The sequence below is a fragment of the Vulpes vulpes genome, chromosome 12, assembly GCF_048418805.1.
Source record: "Vulpes vulpes isolate BD-2025 chromosome 12, VulVul3, whole genome shotgun sequence".
Classification (NCBI taxonomy): Eukaryota; Metazoa; Chordata; class Mammalia; order Carnivora; family Canidae; genus Vulpes; species Vulpes vulpes.
In genome coordinates, this window is record NC_132791.1 from 117,981,203 (window position 1) to 118,006,533 (window position 25,331).

Sequence of the window (25,331 nt, forward strand, 5' to 3'; positions counted from 1 at the left end):
AAATAAGGAGTGAGGACAGAAAGGGCCAGAATGCTTGAGGGACTTGGCGGGGGTGGGGGTGGGGGATCTAGAGCCCAAGCAACGTCTGGTCCGACAGTAGTTGGGGGCCAGAGCCCGTGTCGGACAGCACGTCCTCATGAGTACAGAGGGACAAGCCAAGCGCCTTGCCATCAAGTCTCTGCAGGCAGGTTCATGGACCAATGGTTAGAGTCGTGTACGATGGAGCTATAGCAAAGGAGCGGAACAGTGCCCTGGGTCTGAGAGGACGTCCTGGGGGAAGCAACGCCTGAACTGCGGTGCAGGCAAAGCCTGAGTCCGCTGCCTTTGGAAGTCTGGACCGTGGAATCCCAGCACTGAGCGGACGGCCCCGAGGGCCCAGAGACTGCGGCCTCTTTAAGGAGGGGCGGGGCGGCAGCTGGCGGAAGTGCCTGAGGAAGGGGTGGGGCCGCGAGGGGAGCGGAAGCCGGAAGCGGAGGCCCGCTCTGCGCGTGGCGGCCATGGCGGCGAGCGGGGCCGTGGAGCCGGGGCGCCCGGCGGCTACTGCCGCCCCCTCGGCCGCCCCGGCGCAGGCTCCGGCCCCCGAGCGCTTGTTCCGGCCTATCAGCGCCGAGGACGAGGAGCAGCAGCCCACCGAGATCGAGTCGCTTTGCATGAACTGTTACCGCAACGTAAGGGGGAGGGGACCCGGAGGCGGGCACGCCCGGCGGTCCGTGGGGTCAGCGGTCGGGGCCCTGGGGCCCCTGGTTTCTCTGCAGCAGCTTTCGGCTTCCGCAGGGCATGACGCGCCTCCTGCTCACCAAGATCCCCTTCTTCAGAGAGGTAATCGTGAGCTCCTTCTCCTGTGAGCACTGCGGCTGGAGCAACACGGAGATCCAGTCGGCAGGCAGGATCCAGGACCAGGGAGTGCGCTACACTTTGACCGTCGGGGCCCAGGAGGTGAGGGGAGCCCCGGGCAGCCTGCGGCCTGGAGAGGGCCTGGGCACTGGGGCCGGCGCTCCGGCGGCCCGGAGTAAACACCTCACGTGCCCGGGCCGCGGTTTCCCCCTCTGTACAGTGGTGTCGGTGCTGTCAGATGCTCGGGGGAGATCGGGCTGGTGAAGGTGCTTGGTAATTAGGGCATTCGTCAGAGGGAATGGGAATTCCCCTCACAGCGGTAGCTGTGAGTGTGAGGAACAGCACTGTCACCGTTTGGGCGGCGGGCTCCACACGTGCGCTCGTCTGGACCCGCTGGAATGGAGAGCTGGAGAGCGGATGGAGCTGCGGGCTGCGCTCTGCGGGCTGTCTCCTGACAGCTGTCCAGACCCCTCTGCACTGAAAGTCTATCTTTCTGCCCAGGACATGAACAGACAAGTGGTGAAAACGGACTCTGCCACCACAAGGATCCCGGAGCTGGATTTTGAAATTCCTGCCTTCAGTCAGAAGGGAGGTCGGTATAGGGTCAGGGTATTTGGGTTGTTCGTGCCCCACTGTGGTCTTCCTTTCTTGTAAAAGCCCGTGTGCCGGGTCTGGTGGCTACGGTGTGGCCTTGGCCGCCTTGCCACTGTGATCCTCGTTGGTTCAATGTAAACAGAAAGCTAGAATAAAACAGCCGGAGACAGCAGATTATGATAGTAAGGCTGTAAGGTGCTTCTTAGAGAGCCTTAGTGTCACCGTTACTAGAGGTCAACAGGACCTTGTTCCAGGCCTCCGCATTTTACAGTTGCAGTCAAAGCCCACACAGTTCTTGTGAATTGCTCAGTCATACAGGCACTTGACAGCATGGTCAGGACTCACATGTCACGTGTTCTCATTCTCCAGCTCTGACCACTGTTGAAGGATTGATCAGCCGTGCCATCTCTGGCCTGGAGCAGGATCAGCCCGCACGAAGGGTGAGCTGGGGTTTTCTGATTGCTGCAGCTCATGGCGGTGATGACCAATATGTGTCTCAATAGGGGATTCCGCTTCCCGTGCAGCTGAACCATCTCCGACTGAATGTTGGAGAACTTTGGGGGGACACACATGGTGTTGCTGTCCCTGCTAGGCTGTTGTCCGTGTTCTGTCTCCCATATTCTCCACTCCCTTTCCCCAGTGTATATTCAGACCTCCTCTCAGGCAGGCAGTAGAACATTACTTCTGAAGAGCCTTTCCTGATGCCCTTGAATTTACCTATACTTACTGCACGTTCCACTGTACCGTACATCTATCATGACACAAATAATATAATTGCATAGGTAGTCATTTGTCTTCTTAATTGGCTGGGGAGCCCCATAAGAGGACTCTGGTTTATTTACTGTTGTATCTCTAACCTGGCTTGGGAGTCTGGCCTAAATGGTTGAATGAGTGAGAAAATGAAGCTCGTTTGGCTCCACATGTGAACTTCAAACTTACTTGCTTCACTTATTGTGAAGTCTGAGTTTCTCTGTTCCTCCTTGTACCGAGACAGGTACAAGAACTTCCTGATGGCAGTGACGTAGGCATGACCAGCAGTGGGGGCATAAGGTCTGTCACCAGGGCTGGGGAGCCGAGCTGCATGACTGTCTGTTTACCATCTATTCCTGTCAGGCAAATGAAGAGCCCGTAGCTGAAAGAATTGATGAGTTCATTGTCAAACTGAAAGAGCTAAAGCAAGTGGCCTCTCCTTTCACTCTGGTGAGTATTGAGGAACTCTAGGTGCCGTAGATTTAGGGAAGGAGAGACCCTTAACACTGTCTGAGTTTTTTCCACTGTGGTGACCATTATAAGGCCTGATGGTAGGCAGAGGAGCATATGTGATTTCTTGTTGTAATTACTCCTTCTTCACCCATCTGTCAGATCATTGATGATCCTTCAGGGAACAGCTTTGTGGAAAACCCCCACGCTCCCCAGAAAGATCATGCCCTGATCATCACGCACTATAATCGGACTCTACAGCAGGAAGAGATGCTCGGGCTTCAGGTAAGACTGAAGAAGCCAGAAGAATGCTCTGGTATTAGCTTGCTTTCTGGATTGCTTGGACCCAGCGGAATCTTATTTTGTTGTTGCTGCCTTATGTACCCTATCTCCGCATGTCTGTGCATCTCATCTCCAGCTCCTGTCAAGACAGGATAAAGCTTATAATAAAAGCTGGCAGTGGCTGTGATCCAGTCTTAAGCTCTGTTCTTCTGGATTGGGGCTTTGTTTCCTAATGTCTCTGTTAAACCAATGAAGTGGCAGCTGACAGAAGCCAACCAGAGTCTCTTTCTCTCACTCCAAGGCAGGCTCTAGGGGAGGATGAGGTGTATGTGCCAACATGTGATTTATGTTTCTGCTGTGCTAGGCCGAGGCAGCACCAGAAGAGAAGCCAGAGGAGGAGGATCTCAGAAATGAAGTGAGTCCCGTTGGCTGCTGTGGAGGAAGGAGCAGAGCCTTGGGCGGAGACTGACGCCACTCAGTCTCTCTTCTCATAGCCAGTATGGGCAACCACCAGTGTGCTGACTGGATTGAACATCTGGAGCCTGAGCAGGGCTCACCCTACATCCCCATGTTGTGTTCCAGGTGCTGCAATTCAACACAAACTGTCCAGAATGCAACGCTCCGGCTCAAACCAACATGAAGCTAGTTCGTATCTTTCGTCAGGCAATTGCATTGCTCTTCACTTGACCCAGGCAGGCAGATGAGAGGCAGGCTGGGCAGTGCTCCCTTCAGGGAAAGTGCCTGTTTTAATTCAAGTGATAAGGAATGTGCCCCTTAACTTTTGGGTTCAAAGAGAGAATCAGACTCTGATTTCTAGGTCCTGTGTTTGGCTCGACTCATATCTTCAGATATTTGTGGACCAAGATTGCCATGGGTTGCAACTTTGCCCTCTTCTGGAGGACTGAGTTAGGCTACTTCTTGTGTTCTCTTTCCTGTAGTCCTAGGCCTAGCAACTGTGTGTTTAGGGTTCAGATTTGTTCTTCTCCAGAGGTGGTCATGCTCTCCAGGAGGCAAATTTCCTTACCTCCATCTTCCAGAAATCCCACACTTTAAGGAGGTTATCATCATGGCTACCAACTGTGAGAACTGCGGCCATCGGACCAATGAGGTGGGTGGGCTCCATTGTTTGGGAAGAAGACTGTTAAGGTGAGGGTAACTCCTGTTTAACTTTGATCTTTCCTAAGCCTGCCCTGGGATGAGGTGGGAGGAAGCTGGGTCTTTCTCTTGGATGTAGGGTCAGGTGCCCTTGAAGGGATTGGGAATTAGCGAAGTAGAATTAGAGATACCATAATTCATTTAGACATGAAAGTGATTATATGGAAGAGGGAGGCTTTCTCTCTGTCTCTTTTGGCGGCGGGCGGCGGGGGGGGCGGGGGGGGAGATTCTTTCATCCACCTCTCAGAGAGTGGGAAGTACAGTGATGCAAATTTTGACTCAGTAATAAAAAAACTTTCCAGATCTTTCTGGAAATAGAACGAGGTACCTTGAAGGATTGTAAATTACCTTTCCCCAAGTGTATTCAAGCATAAGCTGTTTTGGTTCTGAACCCAGAATATTATAAGGTGCATCCACATGTTGGATGCAGTTGAAAGTCCCTTTCAACCCCCAGAGTCCATTTTTAAAAAAAAAAAGGTAAATTCAGAATTTGTTGGCAATTTGAGGTAAGTTTTGGCAGGCTCTGGGCCATCTCTTGGTGTTTCTGGTTTGGGCGACTGCTGCCACTGTTGGGTTAGAAGGTTCTGTCCTTGGTAGCTGTTAGGGGGCCTGATTGGAGGTCTAAGCCCATCTCCTCTGAGGCCTCCCTGGCACTAAACGAGGTTCAGAATCTTCTCTACTGTTGTTCCCTGACTATTCTCGTCTGTGCAGGTGAAGTCTGGAGGAGCAATAGAGCCCTTGGGCACCCGGATCAGCTTCCATATCACAGATCCCTCAGATCTGACCAGAGATGTGCTCAAGGTATCCCCTGCTTGGGAGAGTGTCTGTCTTATGTAGGCTGGCTCTATCTAGGGGAAATCGTCTTTTAAAATTATGTCCTAACATTGTGGGGTACCTCCTTACTACCCTGGGTTTCAGGATCCCTCAGTGGAGTTAATCCACAGTAGGAGGTACAGATTCAGACGGTGACCCATAAACTCTCTGATGACTTGGCAGCTTTTTGCCTCCAGTGTCTGTAAGGGCCCTTGTCTCTGGCCTCTAATGACAGGATACCTGGCAGCTTGGAGCCGTGACTCAGAAAGTCCTTTTATTAGATTGGTTCCATTTCTGTGGTTCACATAGAAATGAATGAGCCTAGCTTTAAGTGGAGAGTCAGAGAAGATTGGGGCAGGTGACTCCCCAAACTCTCATCAGTGGTATTTGGCAGGAGAACTTTGGTTAGCTTTCTCAAAGAGGCTCCTGATCTAAAGCCTAATTTGATTTCTCATCTCCTAGTCTGAGACGTGTAGTGTGGAAATCCCAGAGCTGGAATTTGAACTGGGAATGGCTGTCCTTGGGGGCAAGTTCACCACACTAGAGGGGCTACTGAAAGACATCCAGGAACTGGTGAGTCACCTGAGTGTAGTGCATGGCTGCTTCAGCACTGTGGCTGTGGTGAAGGGGCTAGAAGGCTTCACGCATCCTGGTTTTTGGAGCTGTTAACTGGGGGTTTCTTTGCCTTAAAGCTGGTTTGAGAGAATTAAATAGTATTTTGGATTGTGAGGATAAGTTTATGGGAGATTCTGAATGGAAACTCCCAGTCCTACTTTTGGGACAATGTAGATACTTTGTGGTTTTGGGTAAGTCACTTATTTCACTGTAAAATGAGGGGAAGAGGGTCCTTACAGCACCTGAAACTCCCCAACATAAATATTTGTGTGTTGACTTAGCCCATATATTTATTGTCTTGAAACATTTTACTTAATTGGTTCCCAGTTGTCAGGCATTTTGTCTTTGTAAATTACACTTTACTTTGCATTTCTTCTTCAAATTAGAACTAGAGTTCATGCTGGAAGGACATTTTTATAGTATTTGTTTCATGTTGCCAGTTGTCATCTTGGCAGATTAACCTCTGTGCTCTTAGCAGTGGTTGCTTAGATCAGAAAGATGGTGTGGAGACCAAGCTTCCCTGGCTGGGCACCCTCTTGCCGTTGCCCACCAGCTTTACGGTCAAACCTAAGAAGCAGCCAGGATTCGAGCAGTTCAGATGCCATTTATTACAGGTGACCAAGAACCCTTTCACATTGGGTGACAGTTCCAATCCTGGCCAGATGGAGAAACTGCAGGAGTTCAGCCAGAAGTTAGACCAGGTGAGATGATTCTGGCCCTTCAGTACTTGTGGTCCTGGGGTACCAGTGGGCAAGAGGCCACATACTCTGTCCTGTCACCTTCTAAACATCTAACCAACATGTTGGGGATTCCCTAGGTTTCTCATATGCCGTGTCCTCTTCTTTCTTGTTTTTCTCCCTTATGTTGTTAGAGCTTCTTCTCTAGTAGTTTCAGTTGGGTTTTTCATTTCCACTGATTTTTTTTTCCAAGAGGTTTCTTTTGGTCTTTGAGTACTCTCCCTTCTCCCTTTTCCAAATAGCATCCTGTTGTTTTAAGGATGTGGTAATTTTTTTTTTCTCTTGAGAATGTTAATGTTGGTTTTTCTTTTTTTGATGGTTTATTTTCCCTGCATAGTTTCCATTTCCATTTAAGTTGTTTTTTGTTTGTTCAGGGTTTTTTGTTTGTTTGTTTTTGTTTTTCCATTTCACGTTCTGTCTTTCAAGGTTGGGGCTTTGCTCACGTGTCTGATAGTCATGGATTATCAGTTTAAAAATAGAGGACTGAGGGCAGCCCGGGTGGCTCAGTGGTTTAGCGCCGCCTTCAGCCCAGGGTGTGATCTTGGAGACCCAGGATTGAGTCCCAGGTTAGGCTCCCTGCATGGAGCCTGCTTCTCCCTCTTCCTGTGTCTCTGCCTCTCTCTCTCTCTCTCTCTCTGTGTGTGTGTGTGTGTCTCATGAATAAATAAATAAAATCTTAAAAAAAAAATAGAGGACTGAAACATTGGAATGGAGCTGAATCTTCTTCACATAGGACTCATTATAGGGGGATTTAACTTAGGCATTTTGTGGAGGTAACCCCAGTGCCAGAGTCGTTAGGTTTTTCCTCTTGGGCTCCTCAAATTCCCATCAGCGGGTGTTCTGTTTCCTGGCCTGAGAAGGATGACTTGGCTGCCAGTATCCTGATTGCTGAGTGTGGGAAGAGAACTGGGAGTGTATGTCTGTTTCCAATAACAACATGCTCACTTAACCTCCTGTCCTTGCTGCCTGCACCCCGCCACCCCCAGCCTCCCCAGGGCCTTGCCTGCAGTGGTGGGAACTTCTCTACAGAATCCTGCAGTTATTTGCCAGGGTGGGGGGAGGGCAGCTGTTGGCCTGTGTGAATGGGAGAAGAAATGGGGATGTCAGTTGCTTCTTAAGTAGCTTTCATACAATCCTTATTTTAGGTATTCTCCACTCCACTTTGAGAGATGCCTCATTTCAGCAGTTTGTAAAACTTCTGGGGATTCTGCGGTGTAAATTGGGTTGGTTCCTGTCTGGCAGACAGAGACTCTTCCTCCCAGGAGCCATGTAAAATTCATGTGCTGTATTCTCCCTCCTTTAGATTCTTCAGGGTAACATGAAAGCCCACTTTATTATGAATGATCCAGCAGGAAACAGCTACCTTCAGGTACGGTAGACCTTCCTTGCTAGTGCATGGAGATATATTTTCTGACCTTCTTTGAATATGCATTATTTCTCTGGAAACTGACTTGATTCTGAATGAACCGCTCTTTATCAAGGAATCTCTTAGAATTTGAAACATAAGGAAGTGGGGGGGAAGTGGGAGAGATTATAAGTGTGTGTAGAGGGGGAATAAAAGATACTCCTAGACTCTTCTTCTCTAGTCCAGCTCTTGCCCTCAGCAATGGAGTTGTCATTTTGCAAATCTAATTGTAGACTGAGGAGAAATGGTACCTTGTCCAGAGGCTGAAATAGGAAACCTGAGAGGCTTTCAGCTGACTGGGGAGATATTCTGGTGATTTATAATAACTTTAACATTTATTGAGCATTTATGATTGGTCAGGCAAAACTGTTTAAAGTCTCTTTACTATTAAGACTATTGCTATATTCTTCATAAGAAGGTGCAGATAGAAAGGTCTTTTTTAAGATTTTGTTTATTTATTTGAGTGACCGCGCAAGCTGGGAAGAGAGGGAGAAACAAGTTTCCCGATGAGCAGGGAGTCTGATGGGCTCGATCCCAGGATCTTGGGATGATGACCTGGGCCAAAGGCCAGTGCTTAACTGACTAAGCCACGCAGATGCCCCCAGGTAGAAAGTGTTTTAGGCAGACTGTTCCCTAATTCTGCCAAGGGCTGGATGTTCCCATTCCTGGGATTCTGTTGGTTTCTGTTGCTGCTTGCTAGTTGAGTCTAGCCATAGGGAGTTGGCAGCCTTTAGAATAAAAAACTAAGTTAAGTTTTAGGGAAAGTGGGAATTGGAAGTCACCTGGGGGTGGGGGTGGGGGAGGGCAGATAGCTGGGTGGCACAGGCACTGATTGTCTGTCTTTGGCCTTGCAGAATGTGTATGCACCTGAAGATGATCCTCAGATGAAGGTGGAGCATTATAAGCGCACATTTGACCAAAACGAGGAGCTAGGGCTCAATGACATGAAGACAGAGGGCTATGACACAGGCCCAGCCCCACAGCGGTAGCACTGGGTAATTCACAAGCCAGCCTCTAGTGCTGCTCAGACTGAAGGATTATTTATTACTGTCGAGAAAAGCTGGGGGTGTCCTCCCCACCAGGCCTTGCCCATGTATGGAGGTCACCTGGTCTGAGAGATGTGGGCAATTTTCTGAATGGTTTGTGATGGAAGTGCAAACCTGTTGGTTTCCTTGCCTGTATTTTGGAGGTTTTGAATTGGCCTGGGAAGAAACCCAGAAATGAACCATGAGGGCATGTCATTATCACTTTTTTCCCATCAAGTCTTTACCTTCCGTCCAGATAATTCTTTCTGTATACAGTTGGAACTCTGAAGATGGAAGACAGCTACATCTGGAGTTTGGGAGTTGCTTGGGGGAAAAAAAAACACTGGCTTTCGACAGGAAGAGTCTTCTGAGGGGAGGCAGCCCAGCGCAAGAGAAGTTCTCATTAAAGTGATGGCTTTTCAACAGGACTGGCCTCTGAATTCACTCTGTCCTCGTTTGATACCATGCTAGTAGAATTCAACCTCCTGAATAAATTTTCACCAGCTTGGGGGTGGGAGCTGGCATTTCATTCCTTCAGTAGATATTTGCTTACTTTGTGCCAGGCACACCACGGAACTGAACTGAGCCCTGTGTTCATGGAATTTAAAGTGAACTTTTGAGGTCAAATCCAAAATTCCTGCATTTGCTTTATTAGATGCAGCTAATAAATAGAGGGCAGAACTCAGATTTTGGGCATAAATTCATTTGATCCTGCTTAACTGCCCTATGAGGAAGACAGGGTTGGGATCTGAGCTTGGGTCTTGTCAGGCCAAAGGTGGGTGTGGATTAGAAAGGGTAGTGGTAGAACTCAAGACAAATGGGCAGGAGATGAGTTGATGGGGCTGAGAAGGTACTGGTAATGTTCAATGGAATGGAAAGATAAGTCTTCAAATGCCTGCTGACCACAAAGTAGTAGAGGCAGGGCTTTGAAAGTTCAGTTTGAGGTCCACCAAAGTGGATTAGAAGCCAACACAGGGTTGTGTCTGGGGGTCCCATGGGGACCTCCAGCCAGTGAAGCCCTCTGTCAATCTGGTATCCCCACAAGCCCTCAGAGACCCAGTCTGCTTTCCGTACTGGGCCTCAGCTGGACCAATCAGGGCAACACTGGTTAAAAGTTCATCCATCAGGGCTGGGACTTCCACACCTATATTATATATAATTTTTTTTTTTTTGAGCATGTATCCTGGATTCTGAGCAGAGCATTTATAAAGTATAACAAGCAAGCCTTCTTGACTAATAGGCTTTCAAACAGTGACAAAAATTTAACATGTTGAGATAAGGGAAATACTTGATCTAACATTTTCACAAACTTTGGATTTACCTCTTGGACCTCACTTGGCTAGCTTCTCCCAAGGGTCACATTTTGGCTGTATAAAGTTGGACAACTTCCTTAACCTCTCCAAGCTTTGGTTTTTCTCATCTGTGAAACAAGCATAATAAAACCACTTGAGAATTGAGAGATTTATTAAATGAGGTAATTTATGTAAAATAATGTTCACAAGAAGAAAAGGAGTATGTTCCCTCCCCCTGGCCCCTCCCAACTTGATAATTAGAATTCAGCTTCTCTATCTGGCTGAAAATAGAGCCAGGTCCTTTTCACAGGAAAGATTGTAGGCAACAGATAGTTGGGGGCTACGTATTCTATCAAAAGTGGGGAAGGTCACAGGTTAGAGAAACCTCCATATTTTTTCATGGTAATCACGTTTGGAATTCCTGACCTCTCGAATGTTCGTGGAAGACTATTTAGAGCAGTCTAACCTCCACCTAACATACTAATACAAACAACATACGGTGCTTCAGACACTGTTCTAAGCATCTCACGCAGTAAAAGTATCTCATTTCTCGCAGCCATTTAGTTAGGTGCCATTATACTCCCCAGTTCGTTAAAAAAGTTGCCCCCGGACCTACAGTTGGAAGTTTCGGAGCCCGAACTCCAGCTTAGGGACACCGTCCCTCCAGAGCCCGAGGTCTTGACGACGCTATGGTGCTTCTGGAGCTGCTGCGGACAGAGATCTTGTTTGGGTCGTGGTTTTTACCTCCCGCCAGCTGCATCGTAGGTTGAAGGGGCAGACAGGTGGACAGACCCCTGCCGGTCGGGCCGGCAGGGGCAGGGGCAGGGGCAGGGGCAGGGGCAGGGGCAGGGGCAGAGGGAGGTGCAATCGGAGGCGCGCGCACCTGCCGAGAGCCAGCAGGCGCACCCGGGGGTCAGCCCGGGGCGGGTCCCCCAGCTCTCCACCACTTCCGGCCTCGGCCCCGCCCCCTCGGGGGCCCCCGCCGTGCGCTTCGCGTTCAGGAAATTTGTCCCCAGCGCCGAGCCGTCTCCCCGCCCCCGCCGCTGCCATGGCGGCAGCTCCGCCGCTCTCCAAGGCCGAGTATCTGAAGCGTTACTTGTCTGGGGCAGGTGCCGGCGTCGACGGGGGCCCGGACTCCGGTCGCAAGCGTCGCAAAAAGCGGCCGAAGCCTGGCGGGGCCGGCGGCAGGGGGTGAGTGGGTGCTGGCGGGGCGGGGCCTGCGGCGGCCGGCCGCCCCTCTGCTCCCCGGCCCCGCGCTCGGCGGGCGCGCCCCGCGGCCGTGCGCTCTCCGCCTCGGGCCGCCCGTAACTTTCCTCAGGCTGTTCCCGCCTCGGCGGCTTTCCGGCCTCTCCGGTGGAGAGCGAGTGTCGCGCCGAGAGGAACGGCGGAGTCGTCCGGAGCCTGGGATGGGACGGCCGGGGGCTCGGCGGAGTCGGGCCGCCGTGCCGCTCTCCCGGCGTGTCCGCCCAGGACCCCAGGACGTGACTTCCTTCGGGAGTAGCGCCTCCGCGGGAGTAGCTAATCAAGATGCGGTCACAGCACGTCAGGACGGGCGCCAAATCCAACATGACCGGGGCCCTCTTAGGAAGGGGGGATCTGGACGCAGAGATGGGGAAAGCCCGCCGTGTGCAGATGGAGGCTGACCTTGGGCTGGGTTTACGCTGCCACCAGTAGCCAGAGTATGCGAGTACGCCTGCGGCTCCAGCAGTTGGGAGAGTCGAGGAATCCCCGCCCCCCCCCCCCCCCCCCCCCAGCCTTCCCAGTGGGCACTGCCTTGCAGACACCTTGATTTCAGACTTCAAGCCCCCAGGACCGTGAGAGAGTACATTTCTGTTGCCTTAAACCGCCTGGTTTGCGGCACTTTGTCAGGCAGCCCTGGGGAACGAATACGCCCAGCTCCAGAGACCAAATCCACTTCCTTTCGTGGGTTGCTTCTTGCCTGTTCTTGCCCTCTCTCTTCCTCCTTCCGACTTGTGTCGATTGTTTGGACACAAGTGCCATGTTTGGAGACAGTGCCATGTAGAGAAAATAGCTTGACCTTTGGAGGAATACCAGTCAGAGTTTGAGTCCTGGCTGTGCCACGTTGTGGGCTCTACGGCCTTGGGCAACATACTGTCTCTCCAAGACTGTTACCGCAGCTTCCTTTCTTTATTTTTTAAAAGATTGATTATTTATTTATTTATTCACGAGAGACACACACACAGAGAGAGGCAGAGACACAGGCAGAGGGAGAAGCAGGCTCCATGCAGGGAGCCCAACGTGGGATTCGATCCCTCCCGGGTCTCCAGGATCGCGCCCTGGGCCAAAGGCAGATGCTCAACCGCTGAGCCACCCAGGCGTCCCTATTTTTTTTTTTTAAGATTTTATTTATTTATTCATGAGAGACACAGGTAGAGAAAGAAGCAGAGAGAAGCAGGCTCCATGCAGGGAGCCGGATGTGGGACTCAATCCCAGGACTCCAGAATCATAGCCTGGGCAGAAGGGAGACACTCAACCACTAAGCCACCCAGGTGTCCCTGTTACTGCCTCTTTAAAAGGAGAGTAATAATATCACTCTATGGTTGTGATTAGAGAGGTATAAAGTGATAACTGGCTGTTCAGATGGAATTGTTCACATCATGGTAGTCATTGTTAATTACTTGGACTCATGCATAGTTTATCTGTGTAACAAACATGTATTGAACACCTACTTCTTATGCCAGTTACTTCATGGTGTTCAGGATATCACAGTGAATGAGAAGGCATAGTCCCTATTCTAGTGGGCCTTATAGTTTAACAGGGATCGTGGCTTTAAACAGCTAATTATACAACTAACTGATTTATTTTCTTTGTGATTAATGCAATGAAAGTATTCCAAGGATGCATAACAGAGGTTCTTAGTCATGGGAAGTAAGGGGAGAAGCTCAAGGAAGTTAAATGTATCCTAGGACTCTTAAGACTCTTAAGAGCTTCCCATTAAAGAAAGAAGAGTAGGCCAGGTGGAAGGAAGGAACTGAATATGTGAAAACTGATGTGGTAAGGTATATTGGCTCATTCCAGGCACCAAAAGATGATTAGCAAGGTAGGGAACTGTGGAGGCAGTGGTACAGGTGAAGTTGGCCATATAGGCAAAAGACTGGACCTTGCAGAGTCTTATAGCTTATACTAAAATCCATAGATAACTGTTTGTGGGCTGTCACCCAAGAATGATTCTTCCCTTTTTGATCTTTTTATTTTTCACATTTAGAATGCGGATTGTGGATGATGATGTGAGCTGGACATCTATCTCTACCACTAAACCAGAAAAAGAGGAAGAAGATGATGATGGAGATTTGCCTGTGGTGTGTATCTTTTGAGGTTGTGAGGACTTTGAATGCAAGACTCTCAATCTTGATTCTTAGTACAGGGTGGATTTATAAGGGGGAATGTTAGGGCCCAAAAGAGGTGACACTTTTCAAAGAGCTATTTTATTTAATTAATTAATTTTTAAAAAATATTTATTCATGAGACACACAGAGAGAGAGGCAGAGAGATAGGCAGAGAGAGAAGCAGGCTCTCTGTGAGGAGCCTGATGTGGGACTCAGGAGCCTGGTACAGAACTTGATCTCAGGACCCCAGGATCATGATCTGAGCAGAAGGCATATGTCCAGTTCAATTTCTGAGCCCTCCAAGAGCTGTTCTAAAGTAGTTTACTTTGATAATGCCTATAGACCGCGTGTTTTCTTTGTTCATGGAGGGCCTCATTAGCCTAGAAATGGGAACTAATCACAGAGAGGCAGGACTTCTCATTGTAATGTTTACAATTAGCTGTGGTTCAGTTTATTGGAATGTGCCTTAAAAACAATGTTCAGGTTCAGTTACAGGAATATTTTTATTTGTTCCTTTTATTTATTGATTCAACCAAGTTTGAAACTGTATACTTTTGTCTAAGTACTGTAGATATATAGATTAATAAAACCCAGCGTTTATACTTTAGGGACCATATCCTAGATGGGAGACTGAATTTCAAATAATTTCAACAATGTGATAAATGGTGAAGAGACATTTTGCATGTGTACCAAGTGCTTTTAGAGTACAGGGGAAGTAGCATTTTTTTTTTTTATCCCACTGGGATATTCTTTTTTTTATTTTTTTAAGATTTATTTATTTGAGAGAAAGCGTGCACACACACAAGTGGCAGGGTGGTGGGCGATTCAGTGGGTGGGCAGAGGCCGAGGAAGAGCACACTCCCACTGAGCAGGGAGCCTGACATGGGGCTTGATCCCAGGACCCTGAGATCATGACTCAAGCCGACTGAGCCACCCACGTGCCCTCCACTAGGAAACTATGAAGGATATAAATACCTGAATTGAGTTTTGAAGGATGAGTAAGAACCAAGTGGGGGGAAGCATAGGCAAATCGTTCTCTAATTGATACTTTCATGGAAACTTTGCTGAGAAGCTGAAAAGGAGAGCTGTTGAAGGGCTGTATCGCACTAAAACATTGTAAAAATGAATTCTAGATGCGTATATTCAGTGTTAATCCCCAGCATATTCTATAGTACATTATTTAAGATAATAATAATTACAAGGGAGGGGATCCCTGGGTAGCTCAGCGGTTTAGTGCCTGCCTTCGGCCCAGGGCGCGATCCTGGAGTCCCGGGATCAAGTCCCACATTGGGCTCCTGGTATGGAGCCTGCTTCTCCCTCTGTCTGTGTCTCTGCCTCTCTCTCTCTCTCTCTATGTCTATCATGAATAAATAAAATCTTTAAAAAAAATAATTACAAGGGAAATAGTGGGGTGCTTGGCTTTCTAGGTCAATGGAGCATGCAGGTCTTAATCTCCGGGTTGTGAGTTTGAGCCCCACGTAGAGATTACTTAAAAAAAAAAAAAAAAAAAAAAGAAGAAGAAGAAGAAGGGAAATAATGATCTTAAGGGACCAACTTAATTTGAGCCAGAGCCAGTCACTTAACCTAGTTAATGTTTACAACATTTTCTTTTTTTTATGTTATAAAAGCAATACATATTTGTAAAATATTTGCAAATTACAAGCAGGTTTAAAATTTTGAAAAGAATATAGTAATTACTGATTCTGTGACTGTTCAGAGGTAACAACTGCCAGCATTTGGATGCATATGTCTTTAATTCATAGATTATACATACTTGTATTTTATTTATTTTTAAAATATAATCCAGATCACACTGAACATATGGTTTCGGAGTCCTTTCTTTCTTCCTTCCTTCCTTCCTCCCTTCCTCCCTCCCTCCCTCCCTCCCTCCCTTCCTTCCTTCCTTTTTTTAAGATTTTTATTTATTTATTTATGGGAGCCACAGAGACAGGCAGAGACATTAGCAGAGGGAGAAGCAGGCTTCCCCTTAGGGAGCCCAGTGCGGGACTCGGTCCTAGGACCCTGGGATCATGACCTGAGCTGAAGGCAGATGCTCAACCACTGAGCCACCTTGGTGCCTCTGGAGTCTGCTCTTTCATTTAATAATATGTTGTGACTACTTTAGTAAGATTTTAAAATATTCTTTGAGGACATGCCTTTTAATGGCTGCAGTGGTAGGTCATTATATGTATTAATGTAACCTGTCCTTTTACTGGACATATGAGTGGTTTTCTATTTTAAAATATGGTGCTTTGAAAAACATCTTGTACAGAATCATTTTAGAAATCTGTTAATTTCTTTCTTCCCATCAAGTGGAATTAATAGGTTAGAAATTATGGTTCTTTTGAGCTGTATTCCCATTTTACTGTCCAAAAGGTGATACCAATTTATACTCTTCCTAGAGTTGTTTGAGAATGCCATTTTCCCCATTTCTTCATCAATACTAGAGAATTATTTACAACAAAAAAAATAATAAACTATGTTGGTTTGGTAGGTGAACAGTGGCATACAGTTTCTTTGAAAAATAAATATTTTTTTCATATGTTTATTGGACATTTGTGTTTTATGAATGTTTTGGCCTTTTTTCCATTGTTTAGGAAATTGGACTTTTTAATTGATTTATTTATTTGATATTTATATAAAAAGAATATATTATCTGTTTAACCTGTCATAGGCATATTTTATTATTTTCCTTTTCATTTATAATTTTCAATATTTAAAAATTTTAGTTTTTATATAGTCAGGTCTGTTAATTTTCCTTTATAATATTGTTTTTTGCTCTTATGATTGCCTCAAAACCTGAACAAGGGAGGCTTTAGCCCCATTGCTCTCTACAATGGTTAAAACAGATCTTGATTATTGAATTTTTGTTACTGCAAGACCATCACCACCACCAGTAATCATGGCAAAATAATTAGGACAAGCACAATAGCAGTGGCAGTACAAGAATAATGGGTATAATTTATTGAGCATTTACCATGTACCAAGCTGTTTAGCTTACATGAATTATCTCATTGAGTCCTCATAGAAATCCTTTGAGTTTTCCTTTTACAAATGAGGAAATTGAGGTTTAGAGAAAATAATTGCTGGAGGCTACACAGATATTAAGTGGCAAAGCTGTTGATTTAGATCTCAATTTATCTTGCTTGAATTCATGCCGGTGCTTTCCTTACCCGGTGAGATATCTCAAAACTAGGTTACCTAAGGAATCACGGTGGGCTCTTGGGAACAGAGAAACAGAAGTGAATTATAACCTGGGTTTGGATTTCAGTTCTGCTGCTTGCTAGCTGTGACACTGAGAAATTTACTTCTCTGAGTCAGGTTGTTCTTTATTAGTGTGGAAACTTTCTTTGGAGGGCTCTTTTGAGGATTAAGTGAGATAATATAAGTGAAGCCCAAACACGGTGCCTGGCACGTGGTTGCTACTGTGTAACTAGAATTTATTAGAATTTATTAGGCTGTCTTTGGAAGTGTGTTACGTGGAAAGGGGATCAGGTGGAATTGGAGTCAGACTTTCTAGCACTGCCCCCAAATACAATGGAATGTCTTGTAACATAATGAGTTCACTGCCAGTAAATTGGTTCCCTGTCAGGGAGGGGGACTGGGTTAGTGATCATTTATCAAAGGTATAAGAAGATTCCAGATTTGTTTGGTAATTTGGGTGATGCGAAACGTGTTTTTATCCCTTAAAGATTTGTAGATTCTATGTATTTCTTAGTGACTTCTTTTGGTTGGATTTAAGAAAACCTATCATTGTGATAACCTATAACAGCAAAGGTTTCATGAGGAGCCTAAAGCCCTCGATGAGTGATAGGTGTGACAGGGAACCTTCATGTATTTTTACTCTGAATGTAAAAGTAAAAAGGTAAAAGGAATTTAGCTTTTTGCTTACCTGTGGTAGTTGTATACCTGGCAGGTGATAAAGAGGATTTGTAATGAAGAAATTCACCTTTGGAGGAAAATTGGTTAGTTAGAGAAAGATCTATAATTAAATTATCCGGTGACAATTAGATAAACATCTCATGGGGCAAACATAACTGAGGACCACTACATGTTTCTGTGTGTTTCTTCATGGCTGTTTTGGACTTGTGTGTGTTATACACATTAGGAATGGGAATGGTCATAGTTTCAGGTTCTTGAGACAACAGTGCTCCTTGTTTGGATCCTGTGGATTTTCTCAACATAAGTGTCGTAACTCTGACAGGTGGCTGAGTTTGTGGATGAGCGGCCGGAAGAGGTAAAGCAGATGGAAGCCTTTCGTTCCAGTGCCAAATGGAAGCTTCTAGGAGGTTAGTTTTAACAATAAATAAATTTAAATTTCCCATATGTAGGGGAAGCCTTTTTTTTCTTCTCCACACTTTTCTTTTAGAGAAATGCATAGTTTGTTTTAGTGTGTTTTTAATCTTGAAAAATATAGTGTGAAAAAGAATTCAGAACTTCTTCAGAGGTAGCAAGAATGGGAAATGAGAGACCAAGTATCCCGTTTTCTCTTATATTTTGGCATTAGGGTTACTGAAGTCAGGAAGTGACTTATTTGAGGGCCTTGTAATAACTACTCCGCCCGGACCCAAATATAGGGCCACTTAGTACATAGGACTTTGGAGGAGTAAATCTATATTCTTCCTTTAAATATTGGTATTTTGCAATGCATTATCCTCCACTTGCCCACTCTATATACCCTCTCCATAGGCTAATAATTTAACTCCCTATTTAAAAAATTTTTCAGTTTTTGTGGATTCGATAAAGGGCATTCGTTTGTCATGTTTGAGCAGAGACAAGCCCTGTTCTTACTTATCTTGGTTTCTACCCTGCCTAGCGTAAATAGGGATCTTACTTCTGGATAACCATTTAACTCCAGTTTACTCTCTATACGTGTTCCTTTTTCATACACAAAGGATGGAAGAATTAGCTCCAAGACAGGATTTGTTCTTTCTGTGTTATGCTTTGTGCTTATGTTAATCATCCTATGATTCTGATAAGAAAAAAAATGTATAACTAAATGACAACTGGCTATAGATTAGTGGTCACTGTTGCCTCAGTTACTGTTGCCTCAGTTACAATAACTCAGTACATTATTGTTATGTTTTATGAATAAAAAGTTTATTATCCATATGTATTCTTTCATCAGGATCTTGTTCACTCTTATTATTTTCTGCCTTATCCTGTGATTGTGTTTCTAGTTATTTCCATAGTCCTTTTTTCAGAGAGAATCTTCTGGTCTCCATATTTATAGGTCTAGGAAGTGATACCAACCGCCCCTCTCCTCCCAGTAATTCTTTTTTTTTTTTTTAAAGACTTTATTTATTTATGAGAGAGGCGGAGGGAGAAGCAGGCTCCATGCAGGGAGCCTGACGTGGGACTCGATCCCAGGACCCCAGGATCATGCCCTGGGCTGAAGGCAGCACTAAACCGCTGAGCCACCCAGGCTACCCTCCCCCTAGTAATTCTTTTTCTTCATTCCCCACTGCTCTATCCCCATTTGTCACTGGAAATACCCTCATTGGTCTCTGATCCTTACTTTCTTTTTATAAATGTCATGGAATTTATCAATGCCATGGATTAGATTTGCTATCAAGTCTCCCATAGATATCAGTACTTTTCTGTGAGTGGTGATTCTAGTCAGATAGGATTATCCCTCAAAGTAAAGGAGCTGACTTGGTTTAATTCATCCACTTAGTGAGTGTTCATTGGGCCCTACCCAGCATTTATTTGTACTGGGGCCATGGAGCTCAATGACAAGAAATGGAGGAGAAACTGGATTTTAAACATTTCATTCTCTTATACCTTTGAAAATTTGAAGTTTCTTTTTTTTTTTAATTTTTATTTATTTATGATAGTCACAGAGAGAGAGAGAGAGAGAGAGAGAGGCAGAGACATAGGCAGAGGGAGAAGCAGGCTCCATGCACCGGGAGCCTGATGTGGGATTCGATCCCAGGTCTCCAGGATCGCGCCCTGGGCCAAAGGCAGGCGCTAAACCGCTGCGCCACCCAGGGTTCCCGAAAATTTAAAGTTTCAAACTCTTTCCTCAACTACTTATTTTATTTTATTATTTTTTAAAGATTTTATTTATTTATTCATGAGAGACACAGAGACAGGGAGAGAGAGAAAGAGAGGCAGAGAGGCAGAGACACAGGCAGAGGGAGAAGTAGGCTCCATGCAGGGAACTCGATGTGGGACTCGATTCTGGGTCTCCAAGATCACGCCCTGGGCTGAAGGCAGCGCTAAACTGCTGAGCCATCCGGGCTGCCCCTCAGCTACTTATTTTAGAAATTGTACCTGGACTGTGGAGTTGAATGGATCTGGGCTGGATCCTCCACGACTCTGCCACATATTAGTAGTATGACTTTACTTTTCTAAGAATATCAAGTTCTCCATCTGCAAAATGGGGATCACAATATTTGTTTTTCAGGCTTATTGTGAGAATTAAGTGAGGGAATCTATATAAACCATTGGCTTATAGTAGGTGACCAGGAAATGCTGATTCCTCTTTTTTTCTGGTGATTTCCCCCCAGCAAGGAGCACAGTGATGTGAATTAGTTAACAGCATTTCATTTTGATGTGGCACAGGGTTATTTAGTTTTCCTTCTGAAAGAAGAGTAAATATGAACTCTGTGTTATCTAGCTTGAATATCAGTAGGAGCATCTGGGAACTTTGTACAGACATGGTTTTGGGAAGAGAACTGGGTTGACAGCTAGAGGATCGGGGTGTTAGCCCATCTCTTCATCTTAGTGGCTGTGACCTTTGGTAAGAAATCACTCATCTTGGAGCCTCTGTTTTCATGTCTGTGAAACAAGGACCCCTGCTCAGCTCACCTTACAAGGTATAACATGAAAAATGCATTTAAATGGCTGGTTAGGCAAATACAAGGGGTTATCTTTAAGGTGTTCATGATTGCTGGTTTCTTGTACCTAAGCAAAAGACCTGTGCAGACCTTTGGGATTTCTGAGTAGTTCTGACATGTATCTTTTGAAACTTTGAATACTAGGGGTAAATAGAGCATCTGTGGGGATCTAACTCTTTGCCCTTTGTGTTTAGGCCACAGTGAAGATCTACCCTCACATAGACACTTCCGTCACGACTCTCCGGATTCATCTCCCCCAAGGAGGGTCCGTCATGACACCCCAGATTCATCTCCCGCCAGGAGGGCCCGTCATGATACCCCGGATTCATCTCCCCCAAGGAGGGTCCGTCATGACACCCCAGATTCATCTCCCCCCAGGAGGATCCGTCATGATACCCCGGATTCATCTCCTCCCAGGAGGGCCCATCACAACATCCCAGATTCATCTCCTCCCAGGAGGGTCCATCACGACACCCCGGATTCATCTCCCAGGAGGGCCCGTCACGACACTCCGGATTCATCCCCTCCCAGGAGGGTCCGTCACGACACCCCGGATTCCTCTCCCCCAAGGAGGGTCCGTCACGACACCCTGGATTCATCTCCTCCCAGGAGGGTCCATCATGACATCCCAGATTCATCTCCTCCCAGGAGGGTCCGTCACGATACCCCAGATTCCTCTCCCCTAAGGAGGGTCCATCATGACACCCCGGATTCATCTCCTCCCAGGAGGGTCCGTCATGACACCCCAGACCCATCTCCTCCCAGGAGGGCCCATCATGCTTCTCTAGATCCTTCTCCCCTCAGGAAGCCTCATCGTCACTATTCAGGTGCGTCTCCTAGGAAAGCCCATCATGACACACCAGATCCATCTCTTTCTAGGAGGGCCCATCACAGTTCCTCAGATAGCTCTGTTCCCAGAAGGGCCCAAAATAGCTCCCCTGACACATCTCAACCTAGAAGGACTCTTGACTCCTTGGACACATTGCAGCTCAAGAGGGCTCGTCATGACTCCTCTGATTTAGCTGCTAATGTCCCTCATTCACTGCCCAGAACCAAAAGCAGTAAAGCCCCAGAAAGAGCCTCTAGCAAAACCTCTCCACATTGGAAGGAGCCAGGACCATCTCATGCACCACTCCCAAAGAACAGCAAGTATGAGTATGACTCTGACCTCTCTCCTCCACGAAAAAAGCAAGCAAAATCCCATAAGCATGATTCTAAGGGTAAGCATTTGATTGCCTATGAGAGGGACTTACTCCTTAGGTGCTTTCTTTCTTTCTTTCTTTTTTTTTTTTTTTTAAAGATTTTATTTATTTATCTATGAGAGACACAGCAAGAGAGAGGCAGAGACATAGGCAGAGGGAGAAGCAGGCTCCATGCAGGGAGCCCAATGTGGGACTTGATCCTGGGTCCCCAGAATCATGCCCTGGGCTGAAGGCGATGCTAAACCACTGAGCCACCCAGGCTGCCCGAGGGATGTATATTTTTAAGACTGTTGATACCCATTGTAGATTGCCTTTTTAGGAGTTGATTTGTGATGTTTCTGTCTACAGCTCAGGCCTGTGCAGTGAGGTTTGTTTACTCAGTCTTTATCCCTAGGTACTGCTTTCATTATTTTTTTTAAAGATTTTATTTATTTATTTATTTGTTTGTTTGTTTGTTATTTTTTAAAGATTTTGTTTATTCATGAGAGAGAGAGAGGCAGAGGCACAGGCAGAGGGAGAAGCAAGCTCCACACAGGGAGCCTGATGTGGGACTCGATCCCGGGTCTCCAGGATCACGCCCTGGGCTGGAGGTGGTGCTAAACCTCTGAGCCTAAACCACTGAGCCACCCGGGCTGCCCTATAGATGTTATTTATTTATTTGAAAGAGAGAGTAAGCAAGAGAACGAGAGCACTGGCAGGGGGAGGAGTCTAGGAAGAGGGAGAAGCCGACTCTTGGCTGAGTAGGGAGCCTGACACGGGGCTCTATCCCAGGACCCTGAGACTGTGACCTGAGCCAAAGGTAGATGCTTAACCCACTGAGCAACCTAGGTGCCTCCTGTTTTCATTTTTCAATAAAATATATTGTTATCCTTTAGTCTCGAACATCAGTATATATTCTTTTTTTTTTTTTTTTTTCAGTATATATTCTAGGTAGTTTTAACTTTTGCCACAGCACTGAGATCTGAGTGCAAGTTGTTTGCCCTTTCTATGGTCAGATAAATATGATATAGGTGAGAATGTTGAGGTCTCACATGCTAGTCACAGTTACTAGTAACTTGGGAATAGAACCCCACATCCTGCCTATTGGTTTTAAAGGTTGTCCCTTTAAAAAAAAATAAAATAGGGGAACCCTGGGTAGCTCAGCGGTTTAGCGCCTGCCTTCAGCTCAGGGCGCGATCCTGGGGTCCTGGGATTGAGTTCCCCATCAGGCTTCCTGCATGGAGCCTGCTTCTCGCTCTGCCTCTGTCTCTGCCTCTCTCTCTCTCTCTGTGTCTCTCTCATGAATAAATAAATAAAATCTTTACAATAAATAAATAAATAAATAATAAAATAAAATAAAATAAAATAAAATAAAATAAAATAAAATAAAATCCCTGATTCTGCTTTTCTCGCACATCATCTGTACTTGTGTTTTGGTTAGTGGTAGCTCTTTAGAGGAGGACTAAATGAATATTGACTATGAGCTTCGTAAGTTCTGTTTTTAAGATTCTGCCAAGGGGATTAAGGACTTTATTTTTTTATTTCTAGGCTCTTCCCCCAGCCATAGGAAATTTCATAGGAGTTCTTCACCTAGGAGACATCAGAGTCACATATTGGACACTTCCTCCTACCCAAGTGACAGTCGGAAAGCCTCTGATTCAGATCTTTCTCCTCCAAGGCATAAACAAATTTCAGGGTACAAGGATTCTGATTCAGATCTGTCACCTCCACGGAATAGACCTACACGTCGGAGCTCTGATTCTGACCTGTCTCCACCAAGGAGGAAACAGAAGGTCAAATCTTCTGATTCTGATCTGTCTCCACCTCGAAGGAGTCAGCCTCTAGGAAAGAAGGTAGAGTTTTTCAAGAGCCGTATCCTTCTCTTAGAGTGACTCTGGTTTTCTAGCTTTGTACATGTCTCCAGTACATAAACCAGAGAGGGAGGAGGTAGTTCCTGGTAGTATAGTAGATCTAGTGCAGTTATCTCTAGAGCTCTTTGCTTCTCTCTGCAGGCCAGACTGCCTATAACCCAGCCCAGAAGAACTTGCAAACACCAGGTTTCCTAAGTACCTTCTGTCTTTATATTCTCTTAATTCCACAAATCTCAATTTTTAAAAAGTCCAGAAAAACTTCCTATTTTCTTATGAATGAACTAAGAACTATAGTTTACAGAGTAGAATTTGGAGTACAAGCCTTGTGTTGGATATTCAAATCCTACTTCTTCAACTTACTGTGTGAGATTTGAACAAGCTGTGGAATATCTCTAAGCTCCAGCTTCATCTGTAAAACATGGATAATGGTAGTATGTACTTCATGAGGCTATTGTGAGTTAAATGTGTAAGTGAATCTTACAAGTGCCCAGGACAAAGTGAGACATTAGCACAAGCAATTTATTATTATAAATTGGACTGTAGGTCTCTATATCCAGAGCATAAAGAGAGGCATTTAAAATATAAAATGACTTTTAGAAATCATATCACCTGGGAAGTCAGTGTTTTGTTTTATTTTATTTTATTTTTTTATTTAAATTTTTTATTTATTTATGATAGTCACAGAGAGAGAGAGAGAGAGAGGCAGAGACACAGGCAGAGGGAGAAGCAGGCTCCATGCACCGGGAGCCCGACGTGGGATTCGATCCCGGGTCTCCAGGATCGCGCCCCAGGCCAAAGGCAAGCGCCAAACCGCTGCGCCACCCAGGGATCCCTTGTTTTATTTTAAATCTATGATGAAGCATGAATTGCCCAGATCATCCACATGAACTCTAAGCATTTGTTTTGCAAAGCACACTGGTGCTAGGAAAAGAATCTTATTCCAGTGGGTTGGTTAAGAAATAGTAATAGAAAAAAATGAAGAGTAATAGAGTCTGCAATATGCACATTTCCGTCCAACCCAGACTTTTCAGGTAAGTCTTCTCTGTTGCCCACATTATTCTTGTAGCCTGTCCCTGACTCAGGAAGTGCGGATCTTCTCTTTTGGGGAACAAAGTGAGGTTTGTGTTGAAACTGGACCCCTTGCATTTTAGGCATCTGTTTCTTTCATGGACAATTTCATGCTAATCAGGTTTATACGTTGCACTGGATACTCTGTATACTCCGTTCATGCATCGGTTGGTTATCTTGATATGAAATGGAATTTAACAAAAAGGTTTGATTTGGTCAAAACTTGTCATTATCCTGAAGTGTATCCACAATTGAAGGACGACCTTAGATTTGCTTGAATTTGTAGTTGAAATGGAATATTTTATCAGTGTATGTCTCTCCTGGAGGGCTTAGAGCTTGATACAGGTTTCAATCAGGTGATTTGAAAATGCATCTTCATGTGTGCAGTTTATATATTAAAAAGTCAGAAATATAGATGCTGTGCCTTTTCTTTAATATTTTCTTGGTTTGTGTTTCTGTTTATTCTTAAAACTTAATAGTACTGTTAATTTGCCACCAAATTCAGCTTTATTCTTTTTTATTTTGTGAAACTTGTGGTCAATAATGAGAATACAAAGCTACAGTGTTTGGTTTGGTTATTGCTAATTATCAGGCAAAAATGCATCTAACTGTGTATACCCTGGAGCCTACCGCTACATTGTCTCATTAATGTCGCATGCTCCCCTTTCCATTGCATAGGCTACACACATGTGTTCTGGGGCTAAAACTGGGTTGGTGTTAACTGACATACAGCAAGAGCAGCAGGAGCTCAAGAAACGGGACCAAGAAACTCTGGCGTTCGAAGGTAAAAATATAAAAATGCAGAGACTAATTGAGGCTCATTTAGATTTTATTTTTTAAATGTAGTTTATTGTACCTGATATTTTAAACTTTTAATTGATATCAAATTTCAGTTCTGGTTTTATGTATTATTTTAACTTCTTAGTAGGCCCAAGTGATTCTTTTCATTCTTGAAAAAGGTTAGTTAGATATTGGTAGGAGCTGTTTGTAGTCTGGCTGCAAAAGTTTTTATCCAGCATCAGAATCCCAAGTGGTTGATTTCAACTGTTAGAATATTGTTTCTGATTTTG

The 25,331-nt window shown here is 45.4% G+C and overlaps 2 protein-coding genes and 1 long non-coding RNA gene across 10 annotated transcripts in view; 2 read left to right on the forward strand and 1 right to left on the reverse strand.

Annotated features, from left to right (window-relative positions):
• The first annotated feature begins 459 nt into the window (after positions 1–459).
• Positions 460–9,088, forward strand: ZPR1 (ZPR1 zinc finger). The gene is made up of 14 exons (XM_025999190.2): positions 460–668; positions 775–936; positions 1,336–1,426; positions 1,798–1,868; positions 2,542–2,628; positions 2,791–2,913; positions 3,275–3,325; positions 3,493–3,559; positions 3,948–4,018; positions 4,777–4,866; positions 5,341–5,451; positions 6,108–6,194; positions 7,534–7,599; positions 8,490–9,088. Exons 1-14 carry the CDS (start codon positions 498–500, stop codon positions 8,622–8,624), a joined length of 1,383 nt encoding a protein of 460 aa, XP_025854975.1. The 5' UTR covers positions 460–497; the 3' UTR covers positions 8,625–9,088.
• Positions 8,069–10,872, reverse strand: LOC140594694 (uncharacterized). The gene is made up of 3 exons (XR_011995811.1): positions 10,569–10,872; positions 9,982–10,080; positions 8,069–8,363 (listed from the first exon to the last, which is right to left on the reverse strand). It is a non-coding gene; the product is annotated as an uncharacterized lncRNA (long non-coding RNA).
• A 78-nt stretch (positions 10,873–10,950) lies between these two features.
• BUD13 (BUD13 homolog) overlaps positions 10,951–25,331 on the forward strand; it is a 499,699-nt gene continuing 485,318 nt past the window's right edge. For 4 of the 8 annotated variants that reach the window (XR_011995810.1, XM_072729751.1, XM_072729749.1 and 1 more), the window contains exons 1-6: positions 10,963–11,143; positions 13,179–13,272; positions 17,504–17,588; positions 20,336–20,968; positions 22,871–23,175; positions 24,940–25,045. Coding sequence is in view for 7 of the 8 variants with exons in the window: in XM_072729751.1 (XP_072585852.1) it covers positions 11,001–11,143; positions 13,179–13,272; positions 17,504–17,588; positions 20,336–20,968; positions 22,871–23,175; positions 24,940–25,045 (1,366 nt within the window). In the remaining variant the exon portion in view is untranslated. Of the gene's footprint in view, positions 11,144–13,178; positions 13,273–17,503; positions 17,589–20,335; positions 21,362–22,870; positions 23,176–24,939; positions 25,046–25,331 lie in introns of all 8 variants that reach the window. The other 4 variants (XM_072729747.1, XM_025999188.2, XM_072729748.1 and 1 more) reach the window with 2 other exon arrangements.